General features: G+C 38.1%; 1 protein-coding gene across 4 annotated transcripts in view; it reads right to left on the bottom strand.

Annotated features, from left to right (window-relative positions):
* The window catches only part of LYRM4 (LYR motif containing 4), an 87,489-nt gene that overhangs the window by 34,711 nt on the left and 28,564 nt on the right, over positions 1-24,214 (bottom strand). The window contains exon 3 of one of the 4 annotated variants that reach the window (XM_053970035.1): positions 12,293-12,375. The exons of the other annotated variants lie outside the window; for them this stretch is intronic. Within the exon in view, the coding sequence (XP_053826010.1) occupies positions 12,322-12,375 (54 nt within the window). The 3' untranslated portion in view covers positions 12,293-12,321. Of the gene's footprint in view, positions 1-12,292; positions 12,376-24,214 lie in introns of those variants that run through there. 4 annotated transcript variants of the gene reach the window in all.

The raw sequence follows: 24,214 nt of genomic DNA, 5'->3' as shown, positions 1-24,214 counted from the left end.
TACTTCTACTACATTTCTACTACACCGAAGATGCTTCTTAAGGAAGAGTTCAGCAGTTCTCTACAAAGCATAACCAGCACGTTTTGCAAACCTCAGTAAAGAAATCAAAATTTGTGCCTGTGGTGACAGCTGTCTGTTTGACAGTGGCAGGGACCTTTTCATTTTCCAGTTTACTGGGTACTTCTTTTCATTAAGTATATTTATTAGAACAGCAAGCACTATCTTCTGTGTCTGTCTTACTTGAGGAAAAGCACATGGAAAGCACTATTGTACCACATTAGATCCTTGCTGTGCATTTTTGTAGGGGTTCCTTCAGATTGCTACAGGCCATTAACCTTTCACTTCAGGTAAGTAATGAACAAGAACTTTTCCTACAAAGGAAATCAGCTGTGTTACCAGTGGCAACTCCACTTTTTAATACATGCACCAACCCCCTGTGCATACACTTGTTATTTATTCTTTTTTAAAAATCAATTCTGCTATGAAATAAGAAAGGTTCCCCTTGGCTTCACCTTGAGCTGATAATGAACAAACCCTCAGTGAAACCTGCTCCCAAAGAAGTCTTCCTTAATAGCACTTATTAAAAATACAATGAAGTTTCTTCCTAGGAAGCAAGATATATTGCTTCCTGGTTTCCTGCACCAGGGTATCTGGTAATTGGACTGGTGCTAATTGGACACTTCAGCCAAACAATTTAATTTAATAAAACAAAAAAAAGTAATTTCAATTTCCCTTGGTTTCTGAGAGAGCTACTGACATTGACTAACACCAATATGCAGAACTGTGAAATCAACACAAGACCTTAATTACACAGGGGAAAAGCACACAAAACCCCCGGTGAAGTCTTTCTTTCTATGTTTCACTTATATACCAAATCAACATACATCTTTCAAGCAGAGACACAAAACTGATTCTACAGAACCTGCTCTGATTTAACACATCTTGTACAATGGTAGGATAGGCAGAATAGGTACAACTACCACAGGCTGAAAATTGTCTCTGTAACACTGATGTGATTTTGTATCTATGTCAAAACATCAACTATAAAACAGGGTACATCTTTTTTTGCCTGATATCAGGGCATATAAAAGGAGGTGGTAAAAGCTGACATATTCAGGACAGCAGCATAGAAGAAAGAGAAACATAATTAAAAAGTAGGTTACTTCTTATGCAGACACTAATTGGCAAAGACTGGCATCTCTCTGTATTTTCTTTCTACATAATATTGGTCAGACCCATATAAATAATACCAGAGAGCTGAAAATCTTGAAAAATTGAGGGAATGCAGCAGCAAGTATTTTTCCTTTCCCACTCTGCTTCATTCTAGCCATTATTTCATCCTTTACCCTTGTGCCCTTAAGTCTTCCCTTCCTTTCATCATTTCTCCTATTAACAGGGCTTCCTCCTCTCCAAAAGCAGCAGCTGTGAACTACTTCCTTTTAACGTCTCATTTCCAAAACGAACTTCCCTCTGTGAAGCAGGCACACAACAGTCTGTCTCAGCAGAATATGTAAGAGCCTTGGAGAGGTGCTGTAGAACAAAGGAAAGCCAGGGAAGACTCTGCCTTGAATCTTCTAATGCTGCCTCTCCCTTTGTACTTCCCGTATGGCAAAATCAGTAAAAAGGATGCACCGAAAAACTGCATCCTACTACTTCCTTCCCTTAATTTCATATATTGGCATTCATAATTTGATTTTGTTTATGAATTTTAGGACAGATTTTATTTCATGTTAATAGGATGATAGCCTTTTATTTTCTACAAAATACTTGTAATATTTTTGCAGCAGCAATATATAGCTGCAGAATGGCTCAATGTATTTTACTAAACTTCATTCATACGTCCTTAATATTCTGCAGGCAGAAACTCGAATTCAGCAAACTGCTGATGGGCTGCATTTCTGAATTCTGTAGTGCCTCAAACACTAGCTCAGTAAACTTAAGAAAAAATAATAATTGGAAGCCCCAAGAGATCAGAGCGACCACTATTCTAATCTGTTATGGAAGTCAGATTCAGGAGAGAATTCTGATTCTAGCAGAATATAATTCACAAGACCAGAAAGTGCCTCTTTTCTTTTTTCCCCCCTACAGAATAAAATACAAAATTGCTAACATGTTAAAGCAATGTTAAAAATGCAAAACCAAAGCCACAAAAGATGACTTGACATTGTTATGCTGAATGACACAGGGTTTACAGCACATTTGGTATTTTTAGACCCTCTGTCATATAAATACATTTTAGTTCCAATCAATCTTGTCTGTATAAATGTGAAAGAAACAGTTCCCACAGTGAACCTCTGGATTCCACACTAATCATTGCTCTGAAAGACCCTTTAATTACAGCAAGAATTAAATATACCAGACTATTTCCCCCAGAATTTTGCTGCATTCTATGAAGGATTTTCTGCCATTTTCTGTCTTTGTATGAGACCCCTTGTTCCACTCAGTGAAGCTCTGCCTGCAAAACACACATATACAGATTTATGCTATTCATATTGTAGACTGGCTACGTCCCATTCTCAACTCCATCAAAATGATTTGCAGGAGAAAATGATAGAAATGTGATAATGTTCAAATATTTGCAAAAGAAAGAATTTTAAGATTTCCTCTATTTTCCTTCTCCTGTATATTCAATTCATTATCTTACAACACAGCATGAAAATGCCGACTAGGCTACTCTCTGCTATGACCGAAGCTTGAACACATCATAATTGCCCCAGAAAGTTTAATCAGTGACTGATCACAGACCTGCAGGCATTGATGAAAAGTTTAAACAACAACGGATCAAGGGAGACCCAGGCACAAAAGGCAAGCTTCACCAATATACTTTTAGTGGAATAAAGGAAAATAATCCACTGCAACAGGTATATTAGTTATTTCTGTATTTCTGTTGTTTACCTATGTATTTGGAAAAGAAAATACCCTGCCCAGCCTTTTTTCTATTGCTTAATTAAAAAAAAGCCAGAAGTCACCTAAAAAATATAGAAAGTGAATATTAATTAGGGCAACTATAAACTTATACATTATTAAATAATTTTGTAGTAACTGAATTTCTTTACCATTATGAGTAATGTTTGGTGTAGCACCAAACTTACAGGTGGTACCTCTTTTCTTTTATTTATAATTTTCAAGCTATTATTTTTGCTAGCATCAAGGTAACATCATCTAATTCAAAAAATCTCATAGTAAAGATAAAGAAGAGTAAGTCAAGTTCTTATAAATAAATTGTTTTTTGAGTGAGCTTTTCTTTAGCAGCAAACATACACTATTAAAAAAAGAAGAAAAGTATTTTTATACACTGGCATGTCTTTTTAAGAAAATAAATTGCTATGCTTGAGAATTTTTTTAAAAAGTACAGATAATTACTGAATACTGGCCCAGTTAGTATGGGTATAATCCCATTAAATGAAACTTTACTGGTTTCTCACTTTACCTAAACAGACATTTCCAATTTATTTGTTGTCATGCAGAAAACAGAATAACTGCATCGGGATGAGTTTTACCTCACCCACATTGTCCAGCAACTATCAGATTGTGTCCTTCTCTCACTCTACTTCTCTGCCGAATACCTCAGTCCTCAGAGATGCCTTTACAGACTGAAACATGTTATACAGCACTGATTGGCAGAGTGCTGTTAAACAAGCAGTTTCATTTGTTCACGGTGTTTTGGTAGGATTGTTCAGCTGTAATGGTCTCCTTGATGTAACAATGTGGTTCTAAAAAAATCACAATTCACTGCCATAGCAGTTCTGCGATGCCAACACAATGATGATTACTGTGAAGAATTCTCCATCAATTTACAATCAGAAATGATCACAGGTTTCACTCTAGCAACTTAAAATGCTACACCAGATCTCTGAACTTGTTGCCTGTTAAATATGAAGCATATTTTGCTTCACATTACAGCTCCATTCCAGGTGTTTTCTCAGATAGCAAAGGTACAACTCTATTGCCAAAAGTAAAGCTGACTTAGAACAGCATGTATGTTTTAGTTTGGCTATGATGCATTCTAGTATTATTCATAATAATAAAAAAGAATGGGGTAAACCAGAAGGCTTAATTGGAAACTCCTGTTTACTTCTGGGCATACTCTACATAGCAGAACACCACTGTTACTACATGTAGAGTGAAACTGAGATCCAAACATAGTAGATGTAGCCCTAACAATCTGTGAAGTGAAACACAAAAGTTTTTGCAGTACCCCAAAACCAAATGTACACACAAACAATAACCAACTGCAAAAGATTAATGTATTTTTGTGAAGAAACTGACCCTACTTCTATAAGGGTCACTGGGCATATACGAGGTGGTAGCAGAAGGTAATGCAACATTAATACCTGTGGTGTAATAACTGTAGGTGCCTTGCACATCTATTAAAAACTTCACTAGCTATAGCTCAGTGTTGGCAACAGTTTTGATGGATGCAAGATAGCAGTAAGGAACAAGAGGCTGGTGAAAGAACCCACAGTTCTTCCCATTCTTCAAAGCATTTGCCACCCAAAAAGTGATGCAACAGCCTGAGCATCAATAGGAATATCTGCCTGTGTGGATGTTACCTGTGTGACAGCACAGGAGATAATAAGTACAACAACAAAAAAAAATCTCTTTTATACGCATTATCACAAAGTCAGCAATCATTCATCAGTATTCACAGAAAGAACTATATATAACCTGTACTATCTGCCTTATTCTACATAAAAGCTTTTTGAAGAGGTTGCTACCTTTGTGTACTGGAACAAACAGTTACATATGAGTAACAATATTTTTCTTAATCCCAGACATGCAAAAATAGACTAAAAATGATCATTCAGGGAACTGCCTAATGTGAAGGAGGCACGCTTCAAACCCATTTTTAGAAAACAAAAGCATTGCTGTGATTACTTTCCTCTCATGGAATGACATATGCTTTTCTTCACTTTGCCCTGTATGTGTTTATGTTAGAAGATGACATTTCATTTTCAGTTTAGCCTACAACTGCTTCCTAAGTGACAAATGATGCGCTACAGGGAAAGGAGCTTTATGTTAAGACCAAAATTCTCAGCCGGCTTTGCCCTTCCCTGCTGGGTTGTATTTACAGCCACACCTTACATTACTGAGCCTTGAGCAAGCACAAAATGCTGATTCAGAGCTCCTCACCTGCAGTGAGGCAGCCTGCTACACCCACGTTCAACAGGGGGAGGTGGCCATGTGAGAGAGCAGGGTAGCAGCAAACCTCTGTTACAATTCTTGTTATGGCTTTGGCAATTAACTTTTGCTTTAACTTAAAAGACGAGACATTAAAAAGCTGAAAGCTCTTCCCTCCCCCACAAGAAAAGACATTCAAATCATATGTAGTGTTATCACTCACTTGAATCAACCATAATGCTCCAACATGTCCTACCCTAACTGCAATGTCATTTATACAACACACTTCATAACTGAGTGTTAACAATTATACAGCTTTATGGAAAATGTGAGCAAGGTTAAAAAAGAAGGGATGAAATTCTGACACTCCTTCCTGAGCTGAACACTGGTAAAATGCTGCAACTTCCAGGGACATTGGACCTCCATTTCCACACCAAATTGTAAAGGAATTACTGATGATTCATGCTTCTTCAGCAGCTTAAAAGATTCCAGAGCGTGCATGGAGGATGCAAACAGGGGTTTCTGTGATGCAGTAAGTAAAAGTGACATAAAATGCTGTAAGTCCCTCTGGCAAAAAAGACAAGCAACAACCACATGTACCCTCTGGAGGTAGGCATGGAAGTATAAGTGATACTGAAATAGATTTACTTTCTTAGTTGAGAAAACTATCTGAAATAACCGGAAAGTTTAGTCCTTTAAGAGACAACTTGTTTAAGGATGACTGAAATGCATGCTACAGGTTCTCTAATGAATAGAGGAATGATGGTGGGCTATGGATTTTTTAATGACTATCACATCTCTTTAAACATCAAAGACTGATAAACAATCTTCCTCTTTTAATAACTTGCCATACATCCATTTGCAGTGGGCAGCCTGAGGAAGGAGCTTATGTGGAGGGGGGGATCTGGGAGCTTCCAGGCAATCAGCATCTCTAGAAGTTTTCTAAATATGGCATCACCTACAGACAGCTCTGTGAAGTGGTTTGATGCCTGGGATCTCTGGACAAGGAGCCAACACATCCTGTGCATGCTTGGGATATTCCCAGCAACAGCCAGGTGACCTTGCCTTTTACAAGCAGCAGAGGAAAGATTCATGCTGGGCCCCAGGGAGGAAGGGAAGAAGTCACTGTATGCCACAAGTCACAACACCAAAAGAGGAACACTTTTTGAGCATTGACAGAGAAGCAAAACGAAAAAAAAATGGAGCAAACTGCTTCAGCAATTGAGCAGAGTCCAAATGTCAGATACTCAGCAGGAGTGAGGAGGAGAATTGTTTCTCAACTAAAAGAAATGGCTAAAACAAAATAAAAGTGGAAATATCACAGGACAAAAATGAAAGCAGAATGTAAACAGGAGCCCTCCTGCCCTGAATCCTAGCTCCAGCTCAGGGCATGTAAGAGGAACTGCAATGCCCATTACAGAGGTTTTATTTTGTATCAACTACAGCTATTTATTATTTTAGTTACCAGCAGAACATTTTTGGGGAATATTTCCCATGGTTGACTGCACTTTTAATAGCGCATATAAAAGACCAGAATGCCAAGTTTTTCAATGACCAAACCAAACCTTTTATGTAAAAAATGAAGAGTAAAAAAGTTATCCAACATGCCTGTTGCTCTGCTAACATCCTCCTAAAAATATCCACATGCCACATACAACATACCGATGAGAAAGCCTCAAGCTTGGAACAAAACAACATTGATGGGAGACGATAAATAGAAAAAGATATCCTCTTGCTTTTTTCCTTCACCACTTTGAATGTACACACTTTAGCCTTTCAGCTTTTTTTTTATTATATTGTGCAGGGGATTGGAATCCTTTAAGTGTCTGTATGTGCATCTGAGAGTGCAAACACACGGTGAAATTTAGTAGCTACACAAACAAGTTGATAGGAATTTTTTCAAACTACTGAACTATTCCTCAGCTTCTACTGTTTCCATTTGTCATTCCTTAAAGTTCAATAAATCCGGTACCAAACCATTAAGCAATCCTGTATCTGTTTCAGTAAGCAACATTTGATTAATGATAAGAAGAATGGCACGGGGTGGTATTACAAAGAAGACCTATGCAGTGCAATATATTTTCTTCATTGTACTGGGAAAAAAATATTGCTTTACTGAGGGCAGTACTGTCAGGCAATGGCAGACCCCGCAGAGGAAATTCAAGGATGCCATAACTGTATTTGTGACCTGCAGGAAGGCTGCTCAGATCTGCTGTTTTTTATCTCCCCCATGTGGTTAAGCAAGTTAGTAAGTCCACCTCAGAGAAGTGGCTTCCTTCCTCTCAAGAACATCTTCCAGTCAGCTGAAAAGGCCAGTGGTGGTCTGTGAAAACTTGAAGGCTGAACAAAAATTCATTATGGCAGTAGAAAGCACAGGAAATGCTCAGTCTCAAAAGTAACTAGTTATTTCAAATATTCCCATACAACCCCTAAATTTACATCTTAACTCCCTTTCCAGTATACAAATGACAGAGTTGCAACATAAGCTAGTACCCATGTTTGACAGTTAATAAGTGGGTTTAATCACCTCAGTACAGATTTACTAATAATTTATAATCCACTTTGTCTTTGAAATAACTAATATTTCAAGCACCTGACATCAGAGGTATCACAACTAGTATAATCTCATTGCAATTAATAGCTTCAAACCATTCAATTGCCATCTATCACTACTTCTCAAAGAGCAGTGATTACAGTTACTTTCCATTTTCCTTTAATGAGTCCTGTAAATTGCAGTAAATAAGCAGATAAGTTAAATTGCAGTAAATAAGCCTTCACCCTTTTAGTTACATGTATGTTTAAATAATGGTGAAAAAGGTATGGAAAAAGAGAAGGAAATCCTTACTGTTATTTTAGCTATTCTCTAAATCTGTTATAAACATTAATGTGGCTGTAGGCCAGTTTAGACAGGGTATGAACGACTGTCCTCCACTTCACTCTTTTCTTCAATCATTAAAGTTTACTTAATATTCATGAAAAACACTTTGTATCCCTGGAAGCTAAAAGCTTCTCTTTATTCACAGAACTATTACACCTCTGGCTGTATCATAAATTACCTACATTGCCAGGAGAACATACTTATAAACTTATTTGGAGGACCAATCCTAGATATGAGAAAAAAGATTTGTTTTCTAGCCTAATAATTAATAAAAATGCTTTGCTGTTTATTTAAGTCATAAAGAGTGTTCTTTATTTATGGTTGTTAAATATTACGAGGATGACTAGCAAATCTTTCAAAGTCAGTGAAAAATTTGAAATAGGGAATTTTCACTGATGTTTGTACTTACTGCTCACACACACTGAATTTCCCAAGAGATATATATGCAATTTGGTGATTGATCTACCCAAAGAAAGGTCTAGCTGGAGGCAGCTGGCTTGAGCTGGGAGAAAGCAGTCACTAAACAGGCATCTTTCTCATTATGACAGGCAAGGGTGGCATTGAAGGTGATATTAAAACACTTTTCTTGCCTTGTCAAAGCTCCTCTGCAACTGGGATGAAACATGCACAGCTTTCCACAAACTGAAGTTCAAGAGTACTCCTTAACTTCTACTTCCACTGGGAAGAAGAAAAAAGGCAGAATTTTGTAGAAACAACTTAGGAGTTACAACTTCTGCCTCTGGTGCAACCTTATGGATACACTGTGGTTTTATACCCACAACTTTATTTTTAATTTCTTATGGCAAGTTATGATGCTACAACAGCTAAGACTATGGAGTTGCTTTAGTCAAATTTCTGTTCTTACAGAAGGTAAGAAAAATAAGGTTTTCAGGAAGAATAATGATATTGGGATATTGATTGAAATCCCAGTGTTTATTTATTCCCAAAGATGTATTTTCTCCCATGAAGTATGAGCAAGATTCTTCCTAGATCCAGTAGGGCATACAGTGGACACCCATAAATTAAAACACCTTTTGTTTTAAAAAAGATTTAAAATACATTGGTCTTAAAAACTAATGCTAGAACAAATATGCCTAAAATCTGAAAGGTGCTATGGATAGAAATCTATCCTAAGTACTACTTATGTGTCACTTTCAGCATGAAAAATAATCTGTAATACATATACCGCAAAACAGTCACATGATTACTTTCAAGAGAGAAGAAATGAAATTACAGGTTTGACATACCATGATCAAATTAAACACTGCTTTTCTGCTCTGCATGATTTACAGACATAGAATTTGCTTTGTAAACAATACTGGTATTTGGAAATTGTTTATAGAACAATAAAACTATGTAACATTATTTCTGCTCCAGTTCCCTAGCTCCTTGTGTAGCTATACAATAATGTTATCCTGAGTTTGTCACAGCCCTTGTTGTAAAGTTTCTTTGTTACTGGAGCACAGATACAGAACAAAAACGAAGTCCACAACATACTACTGCTTAGAGCAGCTTTTAGTTCTGTAAGCTAAGTAAGTCACTGGTGATGCTTGTTGATATGGTAGGGGAAAAGGGTATTGGCACTAGCAAACCAGGATAGCTTTGCAGTAATTTCCAGCCTATGTCACCTGGCCTTCCTGGCCTTCAGCCTTAAGAAAACCCGAGTTTGAACATCAGTGGTCAAACAGCACCAAAGCGAACAAGCAGTGCTGTCAGAGCTCAGAAGCAGAGTAACAGCTGCCCTTGTGTTTGTCCTTTTGTGTCTCAGACACACACAGAGGACAGACTGACCCAGTTCTCAACCAGCTGTGTGTCCCACTGTACACTCTCCAGCGACTTCATGCCCACCACACAATGCATGGAATGTGCCATGCACAAACAGGAAGGTGGGTAAGTGACTTTTTAATATTATTATATTGTGCTTTTCTCCTACATCAGTTTTCCAGTGTATATGTAGAGCAACAGTGTGTAACTTAAAAGCTGTGCAATATAATAAAGAAAAATGCCACTTACCTGACTTTCCATAATTGGGTCTACAAAATTCATACTATGCTACATATCAGGATGTCACAGGACACCAAAGAGTCAGTTTTTTGAGAACAAAGAATGTCATGTGGCCTAAAAAAGATTACTGACGGCTTTTGCTTCTCTAAAGGAAAAAAAACAGACTATATTAATTTTTCTGTTAAGCCAATCATTTAGGCTTGCATTCCAATGAAACAGAAAGTGTTTCTGCCACTTTCTGTCACTTACATACCATTTCTATATTCCTTCAAAAAAGATCCCCTAGTTTTCCTAGATGTTTTTTCAAAATGTGATTTCTCTGTTGATAAATAAAGATACCTCTAATACATACACCACTTCGCAAATCTATTTAAACCACGTTAGGGGCAGAAACTTGGAGGAATTTCATAGCCAGACAGAGAAAATTACTGTCAATAACCAAAATAATTTTTTTCTAAAACTACAGAAAATTTGCTGCAGCTTTAGAACACTGTTGAAGTGTTCAATGAAGCTCAAATAGTAAGAATAAAAAGCTCTTGGATTCAAAGAATGCTCCAGTCCTGCAAGTGTCTTGACACAGCAAGATAAGTAAAATTAATGAGAGCATGACTTATAAAGGGCATCACAGAAAGAAACTCCCAAAAACCAAAACTACAACAAAACCCATCCAAACCCCACAAACAATCCAGCTCTAGCAAAAGCAGAAAAACCTGAAAAACTCTATCAAATTCCATAAGAATTAACTGCAATGTGCCATCAATAAAATTAACACATCAAATTTTGTTTACAAAATATCACTTGCTCCTTACATACACATAGTATAAAGAGATATGCTGACAAACTGATATATAAAATAACAGCAAACACTTTAAGATCCTCTTAGTGCAAGGAAAACTAAATTGGCGGAAAAAAAGGTAGGTTCAATTTTCTGCAGAGGCATAATATACTTTACTTGTACTCAATAATCAGGCTAGACAGATATCTAATGCCCAATTGCACACCCTTTGATAAGGAGTACAGAAACCTCAGGGACACAACATTGTATGGAGGCAAAATTCAGGCCCCTTCTGACTGAGGTCAAGTGAAAACCATCTTTTCACATGAGGTCAGTTGGAGAATGATTAACATTTCCAGCATGACACTATGTGTGCAGTGGTAATTATAAGATACTGTTCATTCTTCCACCAGTACAGTTTACAATGCTTCAATTTCCTTATTCACAGTATCTCAAATGAACTTTGAGTCCAAATGATGCAAACTCTCTAAAGCAAAGCAGAAAATCTAAAAGGCACTTCCTAACTCTAAGATATATTCATGACACCCCACACCAAAAAGCATTTTCATATTAAGTGTGCAGTAAACCAACTTTGTTTTATGTACAACTGTAGAATTACCTATTTTAAAAAAGGGAGAATCCAAGACAACAGGTAAAGATAAAAAGCAAAAAAGATGTTCTGTGTGACTGAAGTAAGTGGCAGAACCAGAATTAAGAGGTAAATTTTCAAAAATTCTTGTCTTGACTATCTCATAACCTTTGCAAGTTTCTTGGCTATCCGAAAAAGAATAAGCATAAATATACATTGCTTTAACACTCGGTTACAGGGCAAAAGGACTATACCATTTTACCCTTGCTAAGTTTCATTAACACTACTTAAATGTTCTCTTTAATTTCAGGACAGACCTTTATTCTGCTGTCATGTTCTTCTAGCCATGACATTGCTCTCCTTGCACCCTTTTTTTTCACTAAATGGTGACTACCACTTAGTATGAATTACTGCAAAAATATCTACAGTTGATCTTGTGTCACAGAAGCACTGTCCTTACACGTGTGTTTCAATCTTTCAAATGAAAAGACTATGCCAGCAAGTATTTGTACCATGAGTAAAAAAATCCTCAAACTGTTTATTAAGAGGAATGTTACAACAACACATCTTTGTGCCTTGTAGTTAAGTGCTCAAAAACAGCTTCGAAAGAAATGTGTTCCCATGAGAAAGGGCTCCGAAGCAAACACATTACTATCTTACAATGATTTTGAAAATTCTGGGGAGAAGAATGCATGACATGCCTTAGCCATTGTTTTCTAAAATATTTTTGATGAAATTAATGTCTGAGTTTAGCTGATGGTTAATGCAATCAAATACTAGCACTAGTAATTCGTAAAGATACCAAAGCCACAAAATACTGAAAACAATCAAAACCCCCTAATACATATTTTAGATAGAAAAAATATCTGAATCTTGCACAATATCCCTACAAAAATAATGAAATCACTAAACACGGTAGGACTGTTACATAGTTTGGACTTATGGTTCGAGGTCTCAAAAAGGCTGTAATGTAGAACTGTCATGTCCTTCATTCCTCTGTTGTGGTCCCTGTGGGAACAAGAAGTTCATCACACAGGGAGCCAAGAAAGGACACTCCACGTGCAAAATACAATGTGGTACTGACATCCTCTTCATCCTTCTCACCTGTGCATGGTACAGGCTTCAGCATCCCATGCCTGAGCCCTGGGATACAGACACACTCACTGGCTCTAACTGTAGACTAACAACTTGCTCCCTATTCCCTCCAGAGAAGTGCTGGAGAGAGGAGAAGTGGGACCATGCGAGGATTGCAGCCTTCTGCAGGGCAGGGAAGAAGGAAAATTGCCAAGGTGGAGGGAGCAGTCCCCTGAATTGTGTAGTCACTGCTTTGTACTTTTGGTATCATTCATTGTCACATGCAGTTGGAATTGCTTTGCTGCCTATCTTGTACCACCTGATCCATAACTGGAAGCTTCCAGCATTTTATTTCAGTTAGTAACAAATGGTAGAAACAAGCCAAAATGCATATATTGATCTACAGCACAAGAGGACAGTCTGCTAACAAGGACAGACTAAGTATTTCTAGAAACCACAAGTTTAGTGCATTTTTGTACTTGCTACGAGGCAACGAAACGCTTAATTCTAAATATATAGCATCACAATCCAAACAAATCTTCGAAAAGTGGTATTTCCATTCCTGCCTCCCAAAATTGCCTGTTGCTTTCACAAGCAGATGAACAACAATAATGGCTTTTAAAACAGGCAAATACCTCCTAAGTGTGAATCACATCTAAAACACCTAAAAATGAAAAAAATCTTGTTTCTAAAAGTGGCCTAGTATATCAACACAGTATAGCACAGATTCTTATTAAGGGTGTGATTTTTATCTCAATGGGATATTGGAAGCAGCATTTTATTATGATTTGGGTCACAATCTCCTGAATGTGATAACAAAAAAAGGGAAACTAATGCAAGAAATGCCATGAGCTCCTTCTCCTCTTCTTGGGTTTTTTGGCACTTGCTGTGTTACTTGATCCAAAACCAATACAAATGTGACCCAGAGACTGGCAGAACAGCCACTTGGATCAGAGCAGACATGGTTTCCTATTTTGGATTTACAGTCTTGCCTCTTACAGAAATATTCTTTTGACCCTAAGTTGCTCTTCTGACTGTTTGTTGTTGTTGGCTTTTTTTTTTTTTTTTTTTTTTTTTTTTTTTTTTTTTTTAATAGTTCTTCTTTTTAAACACGGATTGAAGAAAAATAAGGTTCAAGATTAGGTTTAAAATCATCTGGAGGCGGATGAGCACATACATAGAGCACCGGAAAGAAAGGAGAGCAGAGCATCCAAATAAGGACAGATTACTCATAGCCATTAAAGACATGAGAAGAATTGCACGAGCAATTCCAGCAGAGATAAAATCTCTGTATGCAGTCTTCTTTATTATGAGGATTAAATATACAAAAAATATGTGAATGTATACAGCTTTATTTGCTTTTCATTTCCATTGATCCCAGGATTAACAGTCATGCCATGAAACCAAACATAAAATTCCAGTGGACCATATAATGCAGGACTTGATAACCTGCCTTATCTGTTCAAATCGCTAGCATCTCCACATCAGAAATACATGCAAATGGTTCTTTTAATATAGAATTATTTCAAGAACAGATACTGCTTAAATGGACCTCAGTGACCCAGAATTTCCATTTCCCCCCTCAACGTGACTTCTACCAACTGTCCTGCTTATCCAACACTATAAAAAAAAAGAAGACAAATAGCAATCTGAAATGCCCCTATTTTCACTCCAATCAAATGGCACTGAAAGACTCATTGTGTTGAATCATGATATGAAGTTGTCAGTTCTTTAAAAATTTTACATGGGACTGGGAAATAATTAATGGTTTTTACTACAGAAGTGTTCTGACAGCTGTGAATACCAGTCTTTAGAGACTGAGAGTAGTAAAGAGAGGAGCATTTATAAATAATGTAATAATATCATAGGTTAAAATTCAAGACAGATTATCACAGTCAAATCTAGTCAAGTCTTACTTTCTGAGCAAGGGAGATGAAACCTTCTATTATTTACCACAATAAGACACATTCTACCTAGAAATTTTTAAAAAACACTGATTTAAAAAAATCCAAGATGTTTGCTGCAGTGATTTTTTTAAATCACTGAATTCATATCTCATGCTGGGATATCCCACATTGCGCATTTTGAGGTATGATTGTAATAGTCAGGGTAAAATTGGTATATGGAATTGGAAATTTTTGCAAGAGTAGCAGGATTTTAAAATGTTACATCGAGGCTAATAAGTGTTAAATACATGCCATTTGGCATCTGAAAGAGGACTGATTCACAAATGCTATTACAATTCATACAGCACTTCAGAAATCCTGGGGTAATGGCAACTCATGTAAATTGCCAAGAACTGGCAAGGATGATAGGTTTTACTTTTGCTCCTTTATTAAAATCCTTCAAAGTAGCTTACCACTTCTTCACAGTTGAGATCTACGGGAAAACTAAGGGAAATTCTCTCTCAACCACAGGAGCTTTTATCTAAATAACTCAAGTCCAATTATTAATTTAGTTGAAAAAAATCATGCTACCCAAAGGGTTATTTGACTATTCACTCCTGTTGCGACAGTTAATACATGAAGTATTATGAATCAAAGCTGGACTTTGGAAGACTTCATGTCTCTATGTGTGAAAGTCAAGTTTGCAAAACAAATTCCAGATCCTACCATCATGTGATGTAGACTCTGATCTTTTCAAAGCACAGTCTAACTACCCATTACAGTAGAAACTCACACACAAACACTTCATTATGTAATTTACAAAGCAACAGTCTGATCATGTCTCACAATGATTCACAGCAGTGCTAACCTATCTCAGAAACTGCAAGCTCAAACCACAGCAGGCTTCAGAATCAAGCTTTTTGAAGTGTTTCAGGTCAGTAACATCATTCCAGCTCAGGACCATTCTGCTTTTAAGTAGCTGTGTTGCATTCCTCGTGCTGGAAATTAGTTTCTTGTGGCAGCAGCAGGATATATAAACTAAAATGTGTATGTCCTACGTAAAAAGCCATGGACAGTTATTGATCAGGAATGATCTCCTGTCACATGCCTGCATGGTAGCTGGGAGAAACTCCACACACTGCAGAAGTGATGGCTTTTCTCACTTAAGTTCATCAAACATGCTGGCACTGTGGTATGCATCCTACCAGCACCATATGATCCATGGCTGAGAGCAGACATCAAGAGCAGTTAAAAAAAAAAGAAACTACAAGCAATAACCAAGCAGGTGAAATGTTATGGCTGAAGATCATCGTCTGTTGTTTTCAATTACTGAAGTAGACTTAGCGCAGGTATGCAACACTAGGTAATATCAAAACCGTCCACATGTCCTATCAATTCTGCTTGCCATGGCGTTTGAAGGTCGGCAGAATACAGCTGCATGCATTTCAGAGCTGGAACTACCTTTGTAAAACATCTTTTGTTGCTCCTAATTTCCAATCAACTGCATGTGGGCAAGAGGATGTATCCCACTGAACATATGTTAGCTGACTACACTCGTAAGTAGTGGAATATCCATGCCAGTAATTTTCTTCTCTATCGAGACTGGTTTCTTTAGCAGCAATGAATGCCACGGGCACTGAGCAGTAAATGCCTGCATGTAGCTGGAGACATGCACACCTGTCTGTGCATGACACTTTAGGTAAGAAATTTTGGGCATCAGGGAAAGACAGTGCAAGAAGATGATGGACCAGGAGGGTGGAGATGGGGAAATCTGAAGCCAGCTAAGGTGTTGGAAACCAAATAAGAATGGTTGGTCCAGCTGGGCCTTTGAAACAGCAGAGGCCTGAGCTACCAGTTATGCTGAGGAACATTAACTATTACTTTGTGCCCACAGTCAAGAAAACCATATCTAGCCCCACACCTAAAAGTCTGGCCCATCATGACCCTATCATGTGATCCAGTTACAGAGTCTTAAGATACATCTTTATTTCTTAAAAAAGAGTAGATATGATACACACAGCTGCACCACTACAGACAGAAAGCTGACATTTTAGACAGACTGTGTGATTTTGAAAAGGAGGATGTTGCATCTGGAAGCTCATGCAGAATTGCCCTGAGTCTCTCTCAGTCACATTTCAGGAAGAATCATGATGACAACACTCTGCTGGGCTTTATTTACCTCCAATACAGCAGATCTACCAGTAGCATGCTAAGCATAAATTTGCACTCATACAAGAAACAAACAACACTCTTCTGAAAGCTGCAAAAGATGTGTAGGACCCAAACTACAACTGCCTCACTGTGGTGAGCTGTGATTTGTCATTTTTAAAAATAAAACACAGTACTGTGGGTATTCAATGTTTCTCCCTATGTCTAAGAGAAACTCATTTAGCTGTACTACAGCTACAATCCTAAAATCACTATGCTAAAATGAGCTAAGCATTGCATGTTTAGAAGTAACAGTCTTTAAGAACTGAAGAGGCTGAATTTAAACTATGTTTGGATGAAAATTAAGAAAGGAAATACAAGTTTCCAACAATTCTGCAATAAGACAGGCTATAAATTTATTCCCTTTATTGAAGAGACTCAGGAAAGCATCACTATAAAAATATGTTACAATGAGAAGGAAATGGCATTTAAAACTGTTTCACTTCCTACTTAGGGCAGACCTGAGAGCAGGAGGAGCAAGCATGGAGGAAGAAGAGTGCTTGAAGAAAAGAATAAAAGCACAGTAGCTGGTACTTCTCAGCTATAACATTATCAGCCTGCTGAGAGCAATTACAATAGCACAGACAGCACTTGCTTTATTGTGACCTTACCGAATTAAGTCTGAGGAAAAAAACTGTGAGATTCAGCAGGGAATTTATTAGAAAATTTTAATACCAACTTAAATTTGATCCAAAGGCCTCAATATTAAAGGTCATATCCATTACTATACTGTGGGAAACCTTGGATCTCTCTGTTCTTATGTTCTACTCTTTCTCAGTTTTGTTTTCTTTCGTAAGAGTAGGTCAGGCTCTCCTCTCAGCCTCACAGCACTCTGTATTACAGGTACAAGATTGCTATTTACATTTTAAAAAGCTTTAGCCAGCAAGTCAAATAAAGAACTTTAAAAAAAAAAAAAGTGAAAAACGAAAAACCAAAATCAAGCAGCACTGATGAAACTTATGAGCTATGCAACTGGATTTAACTACCTTACAAGGATATAAAAATATGTGACCTGATCTAGATTGAATTATCTGTCGCTACTTCCAGATCAATGGTCCTCCTGTCAGGGTGCCAGGTATGAACTGACTGCTGACTTGCACATAATAGTGTAATTAAAAATAAATTCCTAACTGTAGACTGTTACAAACTTTTGAAATTAGAAGTACCATCACTGAATTCTCATCAGCTGAGCTTCACTGTTCTAGTGGAAGGTGTCCCTGACCATGGCAGGGGGCTTGGATTGGAACTAGATGGTCTTTAAGGTCCCTTCAAACCCAAACCATTCTGTTATTCTATGAAAAGCTCCTTGTTTGTCTGTGGCGATAGTTACTTGGCACTTCTTAAGCCACATCACTACTCTGCCCAAAGCTTTCTGCTTTACAACATGAGATGCATATGCTAAGCACCTAAGAAAAATATAAAGTGCACTGTGAAGCTCCACAGTGCTCTTCAGCTTCCTGGAAGGAACTATTCCCTGAAGAAAGATTTGCAGCATAAAGTTACTCTCCTTTTAGATGAAGATATAGGAAAGAATAGAATCACAGATGGTCTGTACTTTACCAAAAGATGAAAAAGACCACAAGTTCTACTTTTACACTGTATTGATCTTATTCAAATATGAACTGAGGGAAAAAGCTCATGCTCTTGAATCCTTAAATAATTTTGTAGCTTTCATTCCTGTGACTTCCAGAGTACCTTGAGTTCTCTAGCACCTATATTAGTCAGCATAAATGTGTGAACACAAGTCCAGATACTTGCTTTCAATCTGCTCAGCTACCCTCTGAACAAAAGAGTCATCATCTCTTTTTAGCCTATGAGACTATACATTATGGATATTAATTACACTCCTTACTTTCTCAGTAGCCCCACTCAATGTAGGATGTTTGAGAAAAGGAAGAAGGTTGAAACACAAGTTTCCTGTACCAGGCCCACTTATATTTGAAAACACATCCCACCTGATGACCTGGTAGCAACTATTTCAGTCTTCCTCCAAAGTACCGGAAAACCTGAACTAGTTTTACTTACACTTCAGGCTATGATGGCATTAAATATATTTGTGGAGAACAGTGAATAAAAATAATTTTTTCAGAACTCAATTCATACAAGATTTTATGTTCTTCATGCTAATAGCCTGTGCCAAGGTTTTGGTAGAGGAGAGACTAAAGGAGTAGCTTCTTTAAGAAGGTGCCAGAAGCTTCCCACCGTGTCTGAGCGAGCCAATGCCAGCTGGCTCCAAGAGAGACCTGACACTGGTCAAGGTCAGCAGCAGTGGTAGTGCCTCTGGGATATTTAAGCAGGAGGAGAAAAAAAAGAAAACCTTCACAATTGCATCTAGGAGAGAGGAATAAGAGTATGTGAGGTGAACAGCTCTGCAGACACCCAGGTCAGTGTAGAAGGAGGGACAGGAAGTGCTACAGGTGCTGGAGCCGAGACGCTCTCACAGCCTGGGATGCAGACCATGGTGATGCAGCTGTGCCCCTGCAGCCCAGGGGGTCCGTGGTGGAGCACAGATCCTCCTGCAGCCTGTGGAGGACCCCACACTGGAGCAGGTGGATGCCTGAAGGAGGCTGGAACCCTAGGAGAAGCAGGCTCCCATCAGGACCTCTGGACTGGTGGAGAGGAACATGTTTGCTGGCAGGATTTGTGACCTCGTGAGGAACACAAGCTGGAGCAGTCTGTTCCTGATGGACTACACCCCATGGGAAAGACTCACACTGGAGAAGTTCATAAAAGACTGTCTCCTGCAGGAGGGGCCTCAGGTGAAGCAGGGCAAGAGTGTGAGGAGCTCCCTTTGAGGACAAGGGAGCAGCAGAGATGATGTATGATGAACTGACTGCAGCCTGCATTTCCCAGCCTCTGCACAGAGGAGGTAGAGAAAATTGGGAGTAATTTTAAGCCTCAGAAGAAGTGAGGAGTGGAAGTAAACAATTTTTAAGGTTTAGTTTAATTTTTCATTAGCCTTCTCTGATTTGATTGGTAATAAATTATACTAATTTCTCCAATATGAGTCTGGTTTGCCCATGAGGGTAATTGGTGAGTGATTTCTCCCTGACTTATCTTAACTCATGAACCTTTCATTGTATTTTCTCTCCCCTGTCTAGCTGAGGAGATAGAGCAGCTTTGGTGGGCACCTGGGGTCCAGTCAAGGTCAAACAACCACACAGCCACACGAAACTTAGTTTCTTACATATCTCAAGAACCTTAGTAGGTTTGAGACCAAAAGCACAAATAGAATTTGAATACTGCTGAAAGGTCACAATTTCTTAAAGACTTGTGTTTGTTCACACATTCATACACTGACACAAGTTAACCTTTCTAGACATGGATGTGAATGACCTCTAGCTCAGAACCTGCGCAGCAGAGTCTGGACTGATGTGGCAGACCAGCTGCATTATGGGATGTCTGCTTTTGAACCTACATATCACTTATTCACACAAGCAACCTACTGCAAAGCCCTCTACATGCAACGTGAAGGTACTTAATCTGCCACGCTAAAGAAAGTGCCAATGGATTACTCTCGTGAATTGCTTTACCCTTCAAAAGAGATTGATTACACACACTTGCTTTAAATGCAATTGGATTTGGTAACTACTGTAATTTTGTTGAATAGCTGTTTCTGATCAGTCTTGTCTCATTCAAAAAAGGTGGGAGCAGTTTAATTTATGACCTATGACATTTGCAAGAAGTCAACAAAATGATTGCCAGACTAAATTGGAATATTTAATACTTAGTCTTTTCAAATAAAGTCCAGCCTTGATGTTCCTGGTGTTCACACTGGTTTTCACTTACCTAGAAAACAGCATCATCTTCTTTCTTCACCTCTCATTAGGCAAAGTTTTTAGTTCCTATACTGTCTTGGATGTAGCCCATAAAACATGGTACGACTGACACAATGGGGTCAGCATCCTGCCAGCTTTCTGTCTGTGCAGATTTCCTTCTTCAGAATACTGCTCCTTGGGTTTAAAGGAGACAGGGAACAGAGCGAGGCAGATGATGGAGGTATATGTTGTAAGACTTGGACTATCATGCCTTAATTCCTGCTGTAAGCATATTTTGTGAACTTGGGCAAATAATTTGTTTTCCTGTGCACCCAAGTCTTTAAACATATGCTTATATTTAAACAGAGCTACCCTCCGCTCCTTCATTTCCACCTCAATATCTTAAGAACATTGACAAAATGCACCATCAAAATCAGGATGCCTTGATCTCCCACAGCTCACTGCTACTTCTGCAGAGCAGCAGTAGAACTGGTAATTCTTTCTGTCCTCTGTCTTGCCTCTACAGCTGAGAGAATGGAAAAAGTCCCAGCCCTGACAATTCCCTGGGGATGACACAACAAATCTATGAGCACTGTCACAGTCACAAAATTATTAGTAATAAAACAAGCAGTTTGAAAAGACTTACTCCCCTTTTCTTCCCATAAAACATATCCTACATGTGATAAAGGTATGTTACTGTCAACGGGCCAGTTCTGCAGTATTAGTTGACAGCATGACTTTGCATACCATTTTTTTTCACCTCTTCCCCCATGAGTATACATACATCATTTTAAAAGCAATTTACAACTTGTCAAAGTGCTTAAGGAGACTCTTAAAAATCTAATGTATGAAGTTAACCATTGCTATGATTTATTATTGAAGTTCCACAGTTATAACTTGACAATTAAGAAATATTGATAAATATAAACACATTATTGATGTCAATTAAAAAGCACAAGATTGATTAACCTCCCAGAGGTATACTGGCATGAGCAGTTAGAGAGTAATCACTCCCACTAAGTATTTACTACTGGCAAATGTGCATAGAATTTAGACTTCTGTGAGACAAGAAATATTTTCATTTAAAATTAAGATAATTTGAACACAGAACCAAAGTACTGGGTCAACAACAAAATCAAGAGAATTATAAACAAGATCTGTATTAATGTGAAAGGCTACATGATTAGGTCATATAATGCTCTCATTAACCACACACTTGGGTGAAAATATGGTTAAGAATTATCAAAGCTACTGCTCAGCAAGTCAATTATGCTCACTGAAGAAAAACTATGAATGTATTACTTAGCCACTACACTGCAATATTAATATATGCCTTGATGAGGGGCAGGACCTTATTTTTACAACATAAATAGCAGATTTTTTTTTAAACTATGCATTTATGCATTTTCTACTGGTGACAAAATTATAAAGATGAGTTCAAAACTCTGCTTAGTAATGCTTCACTTCCTGCCAAGCCAACAGCCAAGGAAGGACATTCAGGCAGCACATACCTCAGAGGGGAAACATGTATCTGACATACCTCAGAAAGCAACAGGAATCAGTCAAACTGTGATTTAACTGTGACTGTAAGAGTTTGGGCTCCTTCTTTCTTCTTTTTACTTGCTTTCAGAATTAATGTACTGGCATAATGCCTGTCACAAAGATGAAGGGCACTGCAGTTGTAGCTCTTAATGGCCAAAAAAAAACCCAGGCTCACCTCAGAAAGCCCAAAGCTAAAGACAGCAGCAATGCACCAAGTACCAAGGAGACTGCGTAAACACTAATTAAACTTCACTCTACACTCTTGTCTAGAAAACAGCTTTCCCTACCTAAACTTCCAAGGGCCTGATCAGACACACTGCTATTAGAGTCTAGCAACTTTCCTCCCTAAGCCTGGCCTTCATCACAACTTCATGGATCAAATGCATTTCCCTCAAATACAAGCAGCTTACTACAGAGACACTAGACAGAATCTGAATTACTGCTGAGTATAAAAAAGACAAAATTGTAAAATAACACATCAATGATAAAGCTTCTTTGCCTGAAACAGCTTTTATGTGAAGGTCACATATATGTTTATTGTCAAAATAAAAGTAGATCACTGTGAATTTACCTGGTTGCAAATTCAGTCAAATGGTATTGGTGACAGAGACCATGTTTGGTCTATGATAACCCACAGGGGTATTCAGTGGGTGCCCAGAAGATTACAATATATGCAGACATACCAGACACAAAGGAATATTAATAGGGTTGGTTTTTTTTTAAGTAATTGTTTTTTTCAGAGTTTTGTAAAATGACACTTAATGTTGGTGGATTGAATAAACAGCTTTCATTTTGACAAGCAATTTTAAAGTAAGAAAGCAAGTGTCACCTTTGAAACTGGAAGAGTTTTAGTGACAACCAACAGAAGCACAAAGATAATAAGATGGGCAAATATGAATCAGTCATGAAGCCATGATTCTTAGAGCAAATAAGGCAAATGGAGGTCTTTGCAGACTGCCCTTATCTTGAGAATGAAGAAAAGAATAAATTCTTTAGACCTGAAAAGCCATCTGTGAAATAAACAAATAAAAAAAGCATCTGATTTAGAGTGGTAGGGGAAAATTTTAAAACATATTTTCAGTGTGCTGTGGGGAGAAGCAATGTTCATCTGAAAGGCCAGAAAAGGAGGAGCTAAAATGCCTCCTCTTCCCTCTGTAAGCTGGAAATGGAAAAACTCTGGAATTTTCCTCTGTAAATGGAAAAGCAGAAATTATAATATGCTGAGACTAATGATTGAGCATGGGGTTGGGGGGGAAATGTCATTAAAAAACCCATTTTACCACAGCTATGGGACCAGGTGACTTGTCAGACAGCAAGGGTACCAATACCAACATTGTCATCCTGAATTACAGACTGCAGTTCAAGGGCAGCAGAACACAGTCCTGGGGATCAGAGGCACCAGACAAATGTGCTAAAGCTCCTCCCAGAGGGAAGTGTGCCTGCTCAGTTGCAGTGCCAATGAATCTGACAGTGTCTCCTTCCAATGAGCAGTAGAAAATCAGGATGGAAAGTTTTCACACCAAGGAAAAAAGAAATAAAACTACAACAGATTAAAAAGCAACCAACAAACAGTGAGAGATCAAGAGATCACTGTTTCAGTAACAGCACTTTTGTCTCTCTCCCTTTTTTAGAAGTCCTTAAAACAGCAATCCCTCTAATTTCCTTAAGGTCTAACTGTATTTAAAACTTGTTTACCCCTGAGAAGGGACTCTCACGAGAGATCAATATTCTGATGTGAATGTAAGTCACAATACAGACACAAGGCTTTTACAAGGTTATACAGTTCATAAATAATATGCAAGATTGCCATACTTCTCCTTTTCCTATTCAGTAAAAAAGAGAACCTCCACAAATGTTCTGCTCTGCAGGAGACATCACACAGCAAGGAAGACAAGAAGTTGCTCAAAGGTTAATACACTTCAATGCAAGAAACTCAATTTTCAAACCATCCCTCATTGGGCACCATTGCAAATCAGATTGACAGGCATCAAAGCAAGATGACACAGTCAGATTAAAAACACAGCAGAAGTAATTTCCTCTGTGATCAAAACTAAAGCACTTATTTCTACCTTCCCTCTCTTGACAGTATTTTTTATTTGTACTAAGCCACACACACACATTTCCTGTTACCTCATTTAGAAAAGCCTCCTTGAAGTTTTGTTGCAACAGCCACCCCTAAGAACCATATCCATTTACACCCTGGGCTGAAACCCTTGGGCCACCAAACACAGCTAAGCAGAAAGCACAAAGGGGCAAATGGCAGACGGACACATCTGCCTGAAAATATGATCTTTTCTTGTTTCTGAAGCTTTCTTCAGCACAGAATGGTTAATGCTCCTAACCATTTCAAGGAGCTACTGACCAGCCAGGCTGGTAAAA

Source organism: Vidua macroura, chromosome 1 (genome assembly GCF_024509145.1).
Source record: "Vidua macroura isolate BioBank_ID:100142 chromosome 1, ASM2450914v1, whole genome shotgun sequence".
Classification (NCBI taxonomy): Eukaryota; Metazoa; Chordata; class Aves; order Passeriformes; family Viduidae; genus Vidua; species Vidua macroura.
Note: the sequence above shows the minus strand (reverse complement) of the source record. Positions and strands in the feature narration are given on the sequence as shown.